The sequence below is a fragment of the Engystomops pustulosus genome, chromosome 4 (genome assembly GCF_040894005.1).
Source record: "Engystomops pustulosus chromosome 4, aEngPut4.maternal, whole genome shotgun sequence".
NCBI lineage: Eukaryota > Metazoa > Chordata > Amphibia > Anura > Leptodactylidae > Engystomops > Engystomops pustulosus.
In genome coordinates, this window is record NC_092414.1 from 18438680 (window position 1) to 18452227 (window position 13548).

A 13548-nucleotide genomic window follows, 5' to 3' on the forward strand; every position below is an offset into this window, starting at 1 on the left:
CCTAATGATTAAATTCAGACAGGAATGCATTTTTTTTAAAAAAAATTTAAATTATTAAATTTTTTTTGTTCACTCGATTTTGGAGAAAATTCCTCTTCTCTGACTTTACAATGACTTTAAATGCTAAAAACTGGTTATTCCAGAAAGTCCTAATGTGTGCCTCATGTAGATAATTTCATGCAGGGCATAAATATCATGCATATCAATTTGATTTTTAAAGAAATATTTTTGCTTTTCTTCTATAATCCTCTATAATTGTGCATTAGCACAATGTACAGGGAACACAAAAACTTGAGTATACACAATGTTTTATCTGGTCAGCCAATATCAATTAACAGCGTAACACAACCCGGTTTGATGAAGTCCCACAGGCACATTTCAACATTTTGGGTTGAATAAAAGCTGGATTCAGTTAAGTGCAAACAAAAATAATTATCGGTTGACATTTGGAAGTAAAATTCTCTCCTCTACAATAATTATATGTCCGTAGGGTAATAATCTGGATTATTGCTAGACCAGATTGTCATATTGTGGTAGGACGCCATATTCCTGGTAGTTGCGGGGAAAATTACATAAATTTTGGGATTCGACAGCACTTACATAGACTGATACATTATAACAACCATTACAACACTATGTAGTACCCAAAGCATACTGAGAATCCATTGTTTTGATATGGGGAGCCAACAATTTTCATACCTTATTGGAAGTTCATGAGACAGTCATTCTTGTTTTCTCTACCTCCAATGGCCACTTGCCCGTCCAGCTTCCCCAAAAACCATTGTGACATCTATATTGTAAGATATAAGATGAGGGTATCTCTGTTCAGTTCCATAACCCAACCCAACTGGTTCAAGAGCACCAACTCCACTGCAGAAGACAAATTCAACCAATTTTCCAACCACTTCCAAGGATATTATCGAGCAGACCAAACCATGATATAGTTCTTTCGTGGGAAAAGTACATACCTTCTCTCCCACCTCCTATTCCACCAACTCCAAGGACCTTTTCCCTCAACCCGCGAAACAGTTATGTTAAGACCACAAACCAAGCCAACAAGGGCATCCTAAAACTTTCACTTTTTCTCACCAGTTCTTTGAATCCTCCTCTCAGTAACTCCCCCAAACCCACCAAACACTAGTTACTGCTCTCTTCGTTAAGGCCTCGTCATGTTGGCCTTCCTATACACCATTTGTGTTTAGCCTTTTCTTAAAGATATTGTCTATTGACTCTCTTTGACAATCTCCAGGTCCATACCATGGGAGAACAACTTGTAAGTGACACTTAGAAGTTCTGATTGTGCAACTAATGGGTGGTTCTTGTCTGGTTCATCTGAAGAACTGTCTGGTGATTTTTTTCCATCACCTCATACGATGCTCTTAAATTCCAGCTTGTAGCCAAGTTCATTCTGTCCCTGCATGTCTTCCCCGGAATCACCCATATTAAATCCAGAGGGTTTTCCTCTTATGTGGCTTCCAAGAACATGACTGAAGGGACATTAAGACCTTCTGCTTGTGGAAGACCTTACATCATTGCTGCAGGAATCCTCTTTGTCTTCTAGGTCGACCATGTCATCCCCTGCGGCCACCTCCTCTCACAGTTACAAAACATAATTAAATTTGAGACAGAGTAATTTTATGAGTCCTTAAACCCGGTTCTCATTTCTGATCTTCCTATAAATGTCTTTGGAATTTTGGGGTTTTCCCTTGACAAAGAAAAGAAAAGTAACTACGGTGTATGGCCTACACATTTACGAAATTTGGTACAGCTTTTATGATATTCATTTTCATTTTGAAACATGTATCCAAATTTTTATGCAAAAATAACCATCAATCTCTAAGCTATACTGCTATTTTTCAGCAGGGGACAACATAAAGTTTGGACATACCATTACATGGCTAACAGATCCCAATGCTTGTACACCTTCCTGACTAATCTTTATTTGGAATCACCTGTTGTTTTCTGTTTGCCCATATAGCAGGACCAGCCTTGTACACGATAAGAGATGAGCGGACCGAATGTTCATGTTCGGGTTCGGCCGTCTGACCCGGACATGTTGCCAGATTGGTGGTCGAACAGCTAATCTGGCAAATGGACACCCCTAACACTAGCCATGGCTATGATTGACCAGGGGCAGATTATGGTGGTCCAACACTCAATGATCAGCTGTACTAATGATCATCCAGAACTAAGATGGAAGTACTTGTCCATATTCTGTGCAGTGGCAGATCTAAAATGCTGCAGCTGAAGTCTCATTTAAGGAGAACCTTTTATTACCTTCACCTTTTGAGTCATTTGCATTGGCTGATTTCGGTGCAGTTGGAATTTTTATTCTGCCCTCACTGCAACCGGTGCTGTTAGTTTTGTCACCCAATATGCTACTTTTATAGTCAAGTGGGTTGATTCTAAATTTCTTCACCATGGAGAACCTCTTTAACTTCCACTGTCTCCACCCTCAAGTGATCGGTAGGGATTTGGAAGTTGGACCTCCACTATCACACAATCAAATCAAAGTGTTGATCCAGAATTGTTTCCTGACTTCAAATATGGCCACCAGAATAAATCCCTGGATCAACAACCTATCCTGAGAATCTGGATCCTATAACGTGATGTTGGTGTTTTTAAGAAAGACACCCATACGGCTCCTGAATTTATAAAATATGGCCACCAGTTTGGGTCGTGGGCCCAGGTGCATCCAGTACGAAACAAACATATTGCTAGAATGGTGGGTGTGCACCCAATCCAGCAAATTGACTTTCCTAGCTACAGGCCATGCCTGTGATTGGCCAGTGGCCTATAGCTAGTAGCTAGGGGCATCAATCCATGCAGCCAATCTGGCAATATATCCGGGACACTTTGGACGTTCCCAGACCTGGACATCATCCCGTGGCAGCAAGTTTCATAGTCTCACTGCTCTTACAGGAAAGAATCCTTGCCCTTTCTGGAAAGATTCCGTCTTTTACGACCTTTCTCTTCTCATCATTATAGATGCGTATAAAGATCATTGGAAAGATCTCTGCACTGGCCAGATTTAAGGCCAGTCTATCCCCTTTAAGATATGCTTCTGTTTTGTTCCAGAAAATTGCACTGATCCATGATTTGACTTACTGTATGTGGTTGACTAACTATGACGACGGTTAAACAAAACATACAGCTTCTTGTAAACAATACACACCAAAATTTAAAGCAGAAGGTAACTTTTTGCCCATGTGATATCCATCCGTGAAGATGAATCACTACGTAATTATTTTCTGATCCGATCCCCGACTCCGCCTCTGGGCGTGGGTCCCCCCTATACATGACTTTGACGTAACCCAGTAACGTCAACGATAAATATTTACATAAAACAAGATGATCAAAAACACAATCGCGAGGCCACATGACATGTTATATTTGGATTTTCCTAATTTTTCCTTTTTCTCTTTTTAAGAAAACTTAGCTGCGTTCACAATTTGGGATATTTTATTGCATGGATGTTAAAAAATCAAAGGCACATGATTTCTCTTTTATTTATGTAAAATATGTCCCATTATTTAGCACATCAGAGGAATAAACCATATGCACATGGCAAGGGAAATTTAGAATTTTTTTTTTATGCTGATTAATTTCATGTGTTATTTGAAAGAAACAGCTCTCCTGGGTTACAGAAAATGACAAGAATTTCAGATGAAAAACAAAGCTAATTAAACATCTCGGAGCTGGTTCTGAATGCTGAGACCGCTTTGATTTTCTGCTGCTTGTATAATTTGGGAAAAAAAAATTGTTTTTTATGGAGCTACTATCCCAAGTTCAGTATATCCCAGTTTCTAAAACTTCTGCTACAGCTACTGAGCTGGGCAGCAGAGATCAGTAAATTGACACACCCCCTTCTCTGACATCAGTCATCTGCTATTGGCTGAAAATGCACCTCACAGACTTCCTGTCTGGGCCACCCCCTGTATATAGGTCTGGTTGGAGGGAATGCGTTAGGCGGAGGAAAAATTATTAGTTCCGTTTTTGTCGTCATGTTGAGTTTTAGAAAACGGGAGAAAAGAAGGAGGATATGGATGAGAGACACTCTGGAATTCTGGCTAGAAGAGAGAAGACATCAGGGCCAGAAATGTATCTGTGTGTCATCTGTATAGGAGTGATATTGAACGCCATGAGCTGTCCTAGGTCATAGGTGTAGATGGAGAAGAATAGTGGTCCCAGGAAAGAGCCTTTTGGGATGCCAACAGAGAGGGGTTTAGGTGAAGAGGAGGTCTGAGAGTGATAGACAATGAAAGTCCGGTTAGAGAGGTATGAGGAGATCCAACAGAGGGACAGGTCAGCAGGAGATAATGGCCACCAGTGTCAAAGGCAGAGGACAGATCAAGATGGAGGAGAGAAGAGCAGTAGAGTTTTGCCTTGGCAATCAGTAGATCATTGGAGTCTTTGGTCATTGCAATCTCAGTGGAGGGATTGAGGCAGAAACCACATTTTAGTTTGTTGTAGAACTTGATGCTCCAGGAGCAAAGGAATTTAGTGACATAGGGCGATAGTTCAACAGAAAAGATGGGTCCATAGATAGCTTCTCCAGGATGGGTGTGACAGTTGCATATTAAAAGGTAGATGGAACCATACCAATTGATAGCGAAAGGTTAAAGGGATGAGTTACAACTGGGATATGCACAGTGGTGAGGTTGGGTTAAGATGCTTTTAGAATGGATCAAGCAAGTATTGACTTGTGAGACATATGTAAGGACTATAGACGCCAAAACCTTAGAGGTCATCCTAATGGATTCTTCTGGTAGAAATAGACAAACGGCAGTCATCAACTTCAGGGTCGAATTTAACTATTGAAGGCATGAAGACCGTGCAGGGGGAATGCACGCTATGGCTTGGCGATGGGGCGTTTTACGCAAAATGGGGGTCATTTACTTACCCGGTCGTGCGCCCGATGTCCACCAGGTGTCGCTGCTGCGCTGAGGTCCGCCGAGGTTCGCCAGAGTTCACCAACCTATGCCCGGCGCATGTGAGTGATAGATTTTGCAACACAATTAGTTTTTTAAATTCTGATGTTTTTCCAAATTCGTCGGGTTTTCCGACGGCCACTCCCCCGATTCCCGTTGCATGCAACCAGGCGTCGATGTGCAAAAAAGAAAATTTTGGGATACCCGACGGAAATGTGGCCACGGAGCCCTTAGTAAATGAGCCCCAATGTGCCTCAAGAAAGCCTTGCGCGAAACAGCACATTGCGAGAAACAGCCCGTCGCCCAGCCGTGGAGTGCATTCCCCCTGCACTGTCTTCATCCCTTCAATAAAGTTAAGTTCGACCCTGAAGCTGGCGAGTGCCGTTTGTCTATTTCTACTGGATTGTACTGTGCATTTCTATGTGCACCCCAAAGGGGCATCCTTTGTGCCTGTTCACACTCGCTGCCAATGTGCTGGACTGTCTACTGCTGTTCTAGTACGGAGACGGTGGTGCCCATTTTTTTTTCTCAATATATTTAATGACTAATGGATTCTTCTTATTTAAGATAGAAGTCCCTGTAAAGATTCAATTTAGATGTATCTTACCACAGATATACTTGGTCCAAAACTTAGCTTCATCTTCTTCATCTCATCTGCAGCAATGACCTGTCCCAATACCATGGTATATAATCACTGCCACGTCGGATGTGACAAGGAGTGCAACAACACTCACACCAAAACCATGTGCTTCGACCATCCAACAGAAGGTTGCTTCTGCCCTGATGGACAAGTGATGATCCATGGGAGCTGTGCTCCCGAAAGTGTCTGCAACCGGTGCATAGATCACAATGGAGACCAGCATGAGGTAAAAATATCCCATAAACCCTTTAAATTCTGACTTGAACACATACACACTTGGACACACCGAGGGTACATGTGTAAGGGGAGTTGAGTTGAATAGCTGTCTTTTGCTAAGAGTAAGAATTGTACATCTTCTGGTGACCAGTTTTTGTAGTTTTTTTAGTGTTTTTGAGTTTTTGTTGCCTCGTTAATGGTCTTTGTTGTCTTGTTAATGGTCTTTGTATTCCAAAATCTCGTTAAGACCTTTTATCCGCCAATTTATTTTCTTTTGTTTTCTGATTTTAGCATTTGGAAACCTGGATCCCCTTACATGACCCCTGTAGTATCTGCATTTGCCTAGACAACAGGGTCACCAACTGCACCTCGAAGCCTTGCCCTACAGTCAAGCGTAATACATAGTCTACTCTACATTTAAAAAAAAAAAACCTAATGTTAATTATAACACAATTGGATGTAATATTTTATTCCTTATTTTTAGCTCTCACTTGTGGCCCATGTGAACGTCCATCACTGAAAAGGACCCCTGATCAATGCTGCCCGGAGTATGAGTGTGGTAGGTACTTTGTCCATAAGCTTTGATAAAAAAATGCTATGGGGGCCATTTACGTACCCGGTCCTGTCGCAATCCAGCGGCGCGTTCTCCGACGAGGATTCGGGTCTTCCAGCGATTCACTATGGTCCAATGTCCAACAAGTGTTGCCGCTGCGCTGAAGTCCTCCGAGGTCCGCTGGAGTTCACCAACCTATTCCCGGTGCATGTGAGTGATTGATTTTGCGACACAATTCGTTTTTTAAATTCCGTGTTTTTTCTGAATCCATCGGGTTTTCCGATGGCCACGCCCCCCGATTTCTGTCGCGTGAAAGCCTGCGCCGATGAGCCACAATCCAATCGCGTGCGCCAAAATCGCGGGGCAATTCGGAAAAATTCGGAAACCCGGTGGAAAAAATTCGATTCAGACCCTTAGTAAATGTGCCCCTTTGAAATTATAGTTGTAGTAATATCTAGGTGGCACAGAAGACATCCCATGTGATGGGACCAGATCATTTGATTATTATGAAGCCCTCTTCTACAATGGCTTGGTGATGATTCTTATTATCATTTGATGGGCCCTCTAAATGGTTCCCAGAAAACTTTCATTGTGAAGAATGTGTGTATTCTCATATCCCTTCAACCTTTTTGGAAGAGTGTGTTGTGTCGTGGAACTTGACTGTCCTGGTTAGGTTGGCCAATAAAATTGCTGTTGGCAAAAATGCTTTGACATGGTAGCATCTGTCCTTAGCATTGACCCAACGTAAGATAAAGTCATACGTCTAGACTTGGAGGTAAAGTGTCCTGGATGTCACTGCAGTCTTGATTGCATGAAGATCTCAATCATTCTGGGACCTGAGCGTTTTGGCCGCCATGGTTTGTCCATTGACCTCAATCTTCCAACCATCGTTGGAACCTGATTACAGTTTTCCTCTAAAAGGAAGCTGAATGTTTTCGCTATTATGAACTTCATGCTACATATTTTGGTGGATCCAAGGAGAAGAATACTAACTTGGACCTATGTACAGGTATTTACACTTAAAATGATTATGGGAACAATGATAGGAACCAAGTTCATCCATCATTACACTAAGATGATAAATAAAATGTCTTATGTGTCATCCTATCCAAGTAACTATGGGCTACTTATTTGTCTTACTTGATAAATAGTAATAGTTAGAGATGAGCGAACATGCTCGTCCGAGCTTGATGCTCGGTCGAGCATTAGGGTACTCAAAACTGCTCGTTACTCGGACGAATACTTCGCCCGCTCGAGAAAATGGCAGCTCCCGCCGTTTTGCTTTTTGGCGGCCAGAAACAGAGCCAATCACAAGCCAGGAGACTCTGCACTCCACCCAGCATGACGTGGTACCCTTACACGTCGATAGCAGTGGTTGGCTGGCCAGATCAGGTGACCCTGGGATAGACTAGCCGCTGGCCGCGCTGCTCGGATCATTCTGTCTCTGGATGCCGCTAGGGAGAGAGCTGCTGCTGCTCAGGGAAAGCGTTAGGGTGTTCTATTAGCTTACTGTTAGGCAGGAGTGATTCTCAAAGAACCCAACAGCCCTTCTTAGGGCTACAATAACGTTCTACTTTTTTTATTTTAATTTGCATCTTTTACCATTTTGTGAGGAATTAGCAGGGGGACTTGCTACCGTTGTGTTTAGCTCTTAGTGGCGCACATATCCATAGCAAAGACCGAAGTGGGAAAATTCAGTAGGGGTTGGATTTCTATTAGGCAATAACTCAGTGTCATCTCATCTGGCATAGTAGTGTGCTTCCTTTGATACTTGGCTAGAAAATAGCCATAGGAGAATACAAACAGCTTCTTGAAGCCTACAGTAGCGTTCTATATATTTGATTTCTGGTTGATCTGCTGGTGGCTGTAGTTTCTGCAGTGCATGTACTTGCCAATTCTGAGCAATTTGTAGTGAGACTTGCGACCGCTGTGTTCTGCGCTTAGTGGCGCACATATCCATAGCAAAGGCCGAAGTGGCAAAATTCAGTAGGGGTTGGATTTCTATTAGGCAATAACTCAGTGTCATCTCATCTGGCATAGTAGTGTGCTTCCTTTGATACTTGGCTAGAAAATAGCCATAGGAGAATACAAACAGCTTCTTGAAGCCTACAGTAGCGTTCTATATATTTGATTTCTGGTTGATCTGCTGGTGGCTGTAGTTTCTGCAGTGCATGTACTAGCCAATTCTGAGCAATTTGTAGTGAGACTTGCGACCGCTGTGTTCTGCGCTTAGTGGCGCACATATCCATAGCAAAGGCCGAAGTGGCAAAATTCAGTAGGGGTTGGATTTCTATTAGGCAATAACTCAGTGTCATCTCATCTGGCATAGTACTGTGCTTCCTTTGATACTTGGCTAGAAAATAGCCATAGGAGAATACAAACAGCTTCTTGAAGCCTACAGTAGCGTTCTATATATTTGATTTCTGGTTGATCTGCTGGTGGCTGTAGTTTCTGCAGTGCATGTACTTGCCAATTCTGAGCAATTTGTAGTGAGACTTGCGACCGCTGTGTTCTGCGCTTAGTGGCGCACATATCCATAGCAAAGGCCGCAGTGGCAAAATTCAGTAGGGGTTGGATTTCTATTAGGCAATAACTCAGTGTCATCTCATCTGGCATAGTAGTGTGCTTCCTTTGATACTTGGCTAGAAAATAGCCATAGCAATAGGATAGGATTGTTTGGTTTTAAAAACTCAAAAAAAAACAAAAAACACAAAAAAAAAAAAAAAACACAAAAAAACACCAAAAAAAACAAAAAGAAGTAAAAAAAAAAAAAAAGTTATAACTCTCATTTTAAAAATGTTTAACCCGAGGGCTAGGGGTAGAGGACGAGGGCGGGGACGTGGGCGTCCAACTACTGCAGGGGTCAGAGGCCGTGGTCCTGGGCGGGGTGAGACACCACCTGCTGATGAGGGAGCAGGGGAACGCCGCAGAGCTACACTCCCTAGGTTCATGTCTGAAGTTACTGGGACTTGTGGTAGAGCACTGTTGAGGCCAGAACAGTGCGAACAGGTGATGTCGTGGATTGCTGACAATGCTTCGAGCAATTTGTCCACCACCAGTCAGTCTTCCACGCAGTCCACCCATGTCACCGAAATCCCCACTCCTCCAGCTCCTGCACCTCAGCCTCCTCCCCCCCAGTCTGCCCCCTCCCAGGAAAATTTGGCATTTGAACCGGCATACTCTGAGGAACTGTTTTCTGGACCCTTCCCACAGTCACAAACCACTTGTCCGGTTGCTGCTGAGCAATTTTCCGATGCCCAGGTTTTCCAACAGTCACAGTCTGTGGGTGATGATGACCTTCTTGACGTAGTGGAAGTGTGTAAAGAGGTGTCCGACGATGAGGAGACACGGTTGTCAGACAGTGGGGAAGTTGTTGTCAGGGCAGGAAGTCCGAGGGGGGAGCAGACTGAGGGATCGGAGGATGATGAGGTGACAGACCCAAGCTGGGTTGAGAGGCCGGGTGAACACAGTGCTTCTGAGACGGAGGAGAGTCCTCGACCTGAACAGGTTGGAAGAGGCAGTGGTGGGGCCAGACGGAGAGGCAGGGCCAGAGCTGGTGCATCAGCGCCACTGTCAACTAGTGAAGCTCCCGTGGTGAGGGCTCTTGCGGCGAGGGCTAGATCTTCAGAAGTGTGGAGGTTCTTTAAGGAAACACCGGATGACCGACGGACTGTGGTGTGCAACATTTGCCAAACCAGGCTCAGCAGGGGTTCCACCACTACTAGCTTAACTACCACCAGTATGCGCAGGCATATGAATGCTAAGCACCCCACTCAGTGGCAACAAGCCCGTTCACCTCCGGCCGTGCACACCACTGCTCCTTCCCCTGTGTCAGCTGCTAGTCAGCCCCCTGCCCAGGACCCTGGCACAAAAACCCCATCGTCGCCTCCACGATCCTCCACAGCATCCACCAGCGTTCAGCTCTCCATACCCCAGACGCTGGAGCGGAAACGCAAATATAGTGCAACCCACCCGCACGCCCAAGCCCTTAATGTGCACATCTCCAGATTGCTTAGCCTGGAGATGCTGCCCTATAGGCTAGTAGAGACCGAGGCCTTTCGCAACCTCATGGCGGCGGCCGCCCCTCGGTATTCGGTCCCCAGCCGCCACTACTTTTCCCGATGTGCCGTCCCAGCCCTGCACCAGCACGTGTCAGACAACATCATCCGTGCCCTGACCAACGCCGTTTCTGACAAGGTCCACCTGACCACGGACACGTGGACGAGTGCTGCCGGGCAGGGCCACTATATATCGCTGACGGCACATTGGGTTAACTTGGTGGAGGCTGGGACCGAGTCTGACCCTGGGGCTGCTCATATACTGCCGACGCCGAGGATTGCGGGGCCTACCTCGGTCCAGGTGTTTCAGGCCTACTATGCCTCCTCCTCCTCCCACCCCTCCTCCACCTCCTCCTCCGAACTACCATCCGTGGGCACGGCGCCATCAGTCGGTAGCTCTAGGCACAGCAGCAGTGCCGTCGCTAAGCGACAGCAGGCGGTGCTCAAACTGCTGAGCCTAGGCGACAAAAGGCACACCGCCCAAGAGCTATTACAGGGCATCACGGCGCAGACTGATCTGTGGCTGGCACCGCTGAACCTCAAGCCGGGAATGGTTGTGTGTGACAACGGCCGTAACCTGGTGGCGGCTCTGCAACTCGGCAGACTGACACATGTGCCATGCCTGGCCCATGTGTTAAATCTGATAGTGCAGCGTTTCCTCAAGACATACCCCAATCTGTCTGATTTGCTCACGAAGGTGCGCCGCATCTGTGCGCATTTCAGGAAGTCCAGCCCAGATGCTGCCACTCTCAGGGCAGCGCAGCGCCGCCTCCAACTGCCCGCTCACCGACTGTTGTGCGACGTGCCCACGAGGTGGAATTCAACACTGACCATGTTATCCAGAGTTTACCAGCAGCGCAGAGCGATTGTAGACTGCCAGATGTCAACTTCCACCAGAACTGGTAGTCAGGTCAGTCAGCTTCCTCAAGTCTACAATGAGGAGTGGACGTGGATGTCTGATATCTGTCAGGTGCTGAGTAACTTTGAGGAGTCAACACAGATGGTCAGTGGCGATGCCGCCATCATCAGCCTCACCATCCCGCTGCTTGGCCTGTTGAAAAACTCTCTGGTCAGCATGAAGTCGGAAGCTTTGCGCTCGTCACAAGAGACGGGGGAAGAATATTCCCTTGTTGATAGCCAAAGCACCCTGAGGTCTGTTTCTCAGCGCATATCGGAGGAGGTGGAGGTGGAGGAGGATGAGGAGGAAGAGGAGGAGAATGTTGGCGAGACACAAGAGGGGACCATTGTTGAGTCCTTCACTGTTCAGCGTGTATGGGCAGAAGAAGAGGAGTTGGAGGAGTTGGAGGAGGAGGAAATGGACAGTCAGGCCAGTGAGGGGAGTGAATTCTTACGCGTTGGTACTCTGGCGCATATGGCAGATTTCATGCTAGGCTGCCTATCCCGTGACCCTCGCGTTCAAAGAATTTATTCCAGCACCGATTACTGGGTGTTCACTCTCCTGGACCCACGGTACAAGCAAAATCTTCCCACTCTCATCCCTGGAGAGGAAAGGAGTGTGAGAATGCATGAATACCAGCAGGCCCTGGTGCACAAGCTGAAACAGTATTTCCCTTCTGACAGCGCTAGCGGCAGAGTGCGTAGTTCTGCGGGACAAGTAGCGAGGGAGAGTAGGCGAGCAGGCAGCTTGTCCAGCACTGGCAAGGGTACGCTTTACAAGGCTTTTGCCAGCTTTATGTCACCCCAGCAAGACACTGTCACCTGTCCCCAGTCTCGGCAGAGTAGGGCTGATCTTTACAGAAAGATGGTGAGGGAGTACGTAGCTGACCATACCATCGTCCTAAATGATCACACAGCTCCCTACAACTACTGGGTTTCAAAGCTGGACATGTGGCACGAACTGGCGCTGTACGCCTTGGAGGTTCTTGCCTGCCCTGCCGCTAGCGTCTTGTCCGAGCGGGTTTTCAGTGCAGCTGGTGGCATCATCACCGATAAGCGTACACGCCTGTCGACTGACAGCGCTGACAGGCTGACGCTTATTAAAATGAATAAAGGCTGGATTTCTCAGAATTTCCAATCTCCACCAGGTGAAGGAAGCTCAACCTGAATAATTGATCCACTCCTCCTCCTCCTCCTCATTTTCCTCCTTCTCCTCCTCTTTGTACAGTAAAGCAGAGGAAACTGGCTATTTTTTGACAGGGCCCACTGGCTCTTGCTATAGTACTTCATGCATTTAATTTTTCTGGAGGGCCACCTACCCGGTCCTCTGTTTGAAACAATTTTTGTGAGTGCCACATACAGGCACTCAATCTATTCCATTTTTCTGGAGGGCCACCTACCCGGTCCTCTGTTTTAAAAAATTTTTGGGACTGCCACATACAGGCACTCAATCTATTCCATTTTACTGCAGGGCCACCTACCTGCTCCTCTGGTTTGAACAATTTTTGGGACTGCCACATACAGGCACTCAATCTATTCCATTTTACTGGAGGGCCACCTACCTGCTCCTCTGGTTTGAAACATTTTTGGGACTGCCACATACAGGCACTCAATCTATTCCATTTTACTGCAGGGCCACCTACCTGCTCCTCTGGTTTGAACAATTTTTGGGACTGCCACATACAGGCACTCAATCTATTCCATTTTACTGCAGGGCCACCTACCTGCTCCTCTGGTTTGAAACATTTTTGGGACTGCCACATACAGGCACTCAATCTATTCCATTTTACTGCAGGGCCACCTACCTGCTCCTCTGGTTTGAACAATTTTTGGGACTGCCACATACAGGCACTCAATCTATTCCATTTTACTGCAGGGCCACCTACCTGCTCCTCTGGTTTGAACAATTTTTGGGACTGCCACATACAGGCACTCAATCTATTCCATTTTACTGGAGGGCCACCTACCTGCTCCTCTGGTTTGAAACATTTTTGGGACTGCCACATACAGGCACTCAATCTATCCCATTTTACTGGAGGGCCACCTACCTGCTCCTCTGGTTTGAAACATTTTTGGGACTGCCACATACAGGCACTCAATCTATTCCATTTTACTGCAGGGCCACCTACCTGCTCCTCTGGTTTGAACAATTTTTGGGACTGCCACATACAGGCACTCAATCTATTCCATTTTACTGGAGGGCCACCTACCTGCTCCTCTGGTTTGAAACATTTTTGGGACTGCCACATACAG

The 13548-nt window shown here is 46.0% G+C and overlaps 1 protein-coding gene across 1 annotated transcript in view; it reads left to right on the forward strand.

Annotated features, from left to right (window-relative positions):
• Positions 1-13548, forward strand: part of VWF (von Willebrand factor) — a 114107-nt gene that overhangs the window by 74966 nt on the left and 25593 nt on the right. Inside the window, exons 38-40 of the mRNA XM_072145387.1 lie at positions 5592-5797; positions 6079-6181; positions 6272-6346. Coding sequence (XP_072001488.1) covers positions 5592-5797; positions 6079-6181; positions 6272-6346 — 384 coding nt within the window. The remainder of the gene's footprint in view (positions 1-5591; positions 5798-6078; positions 6182-6271; positions 6347-13548) is intronic.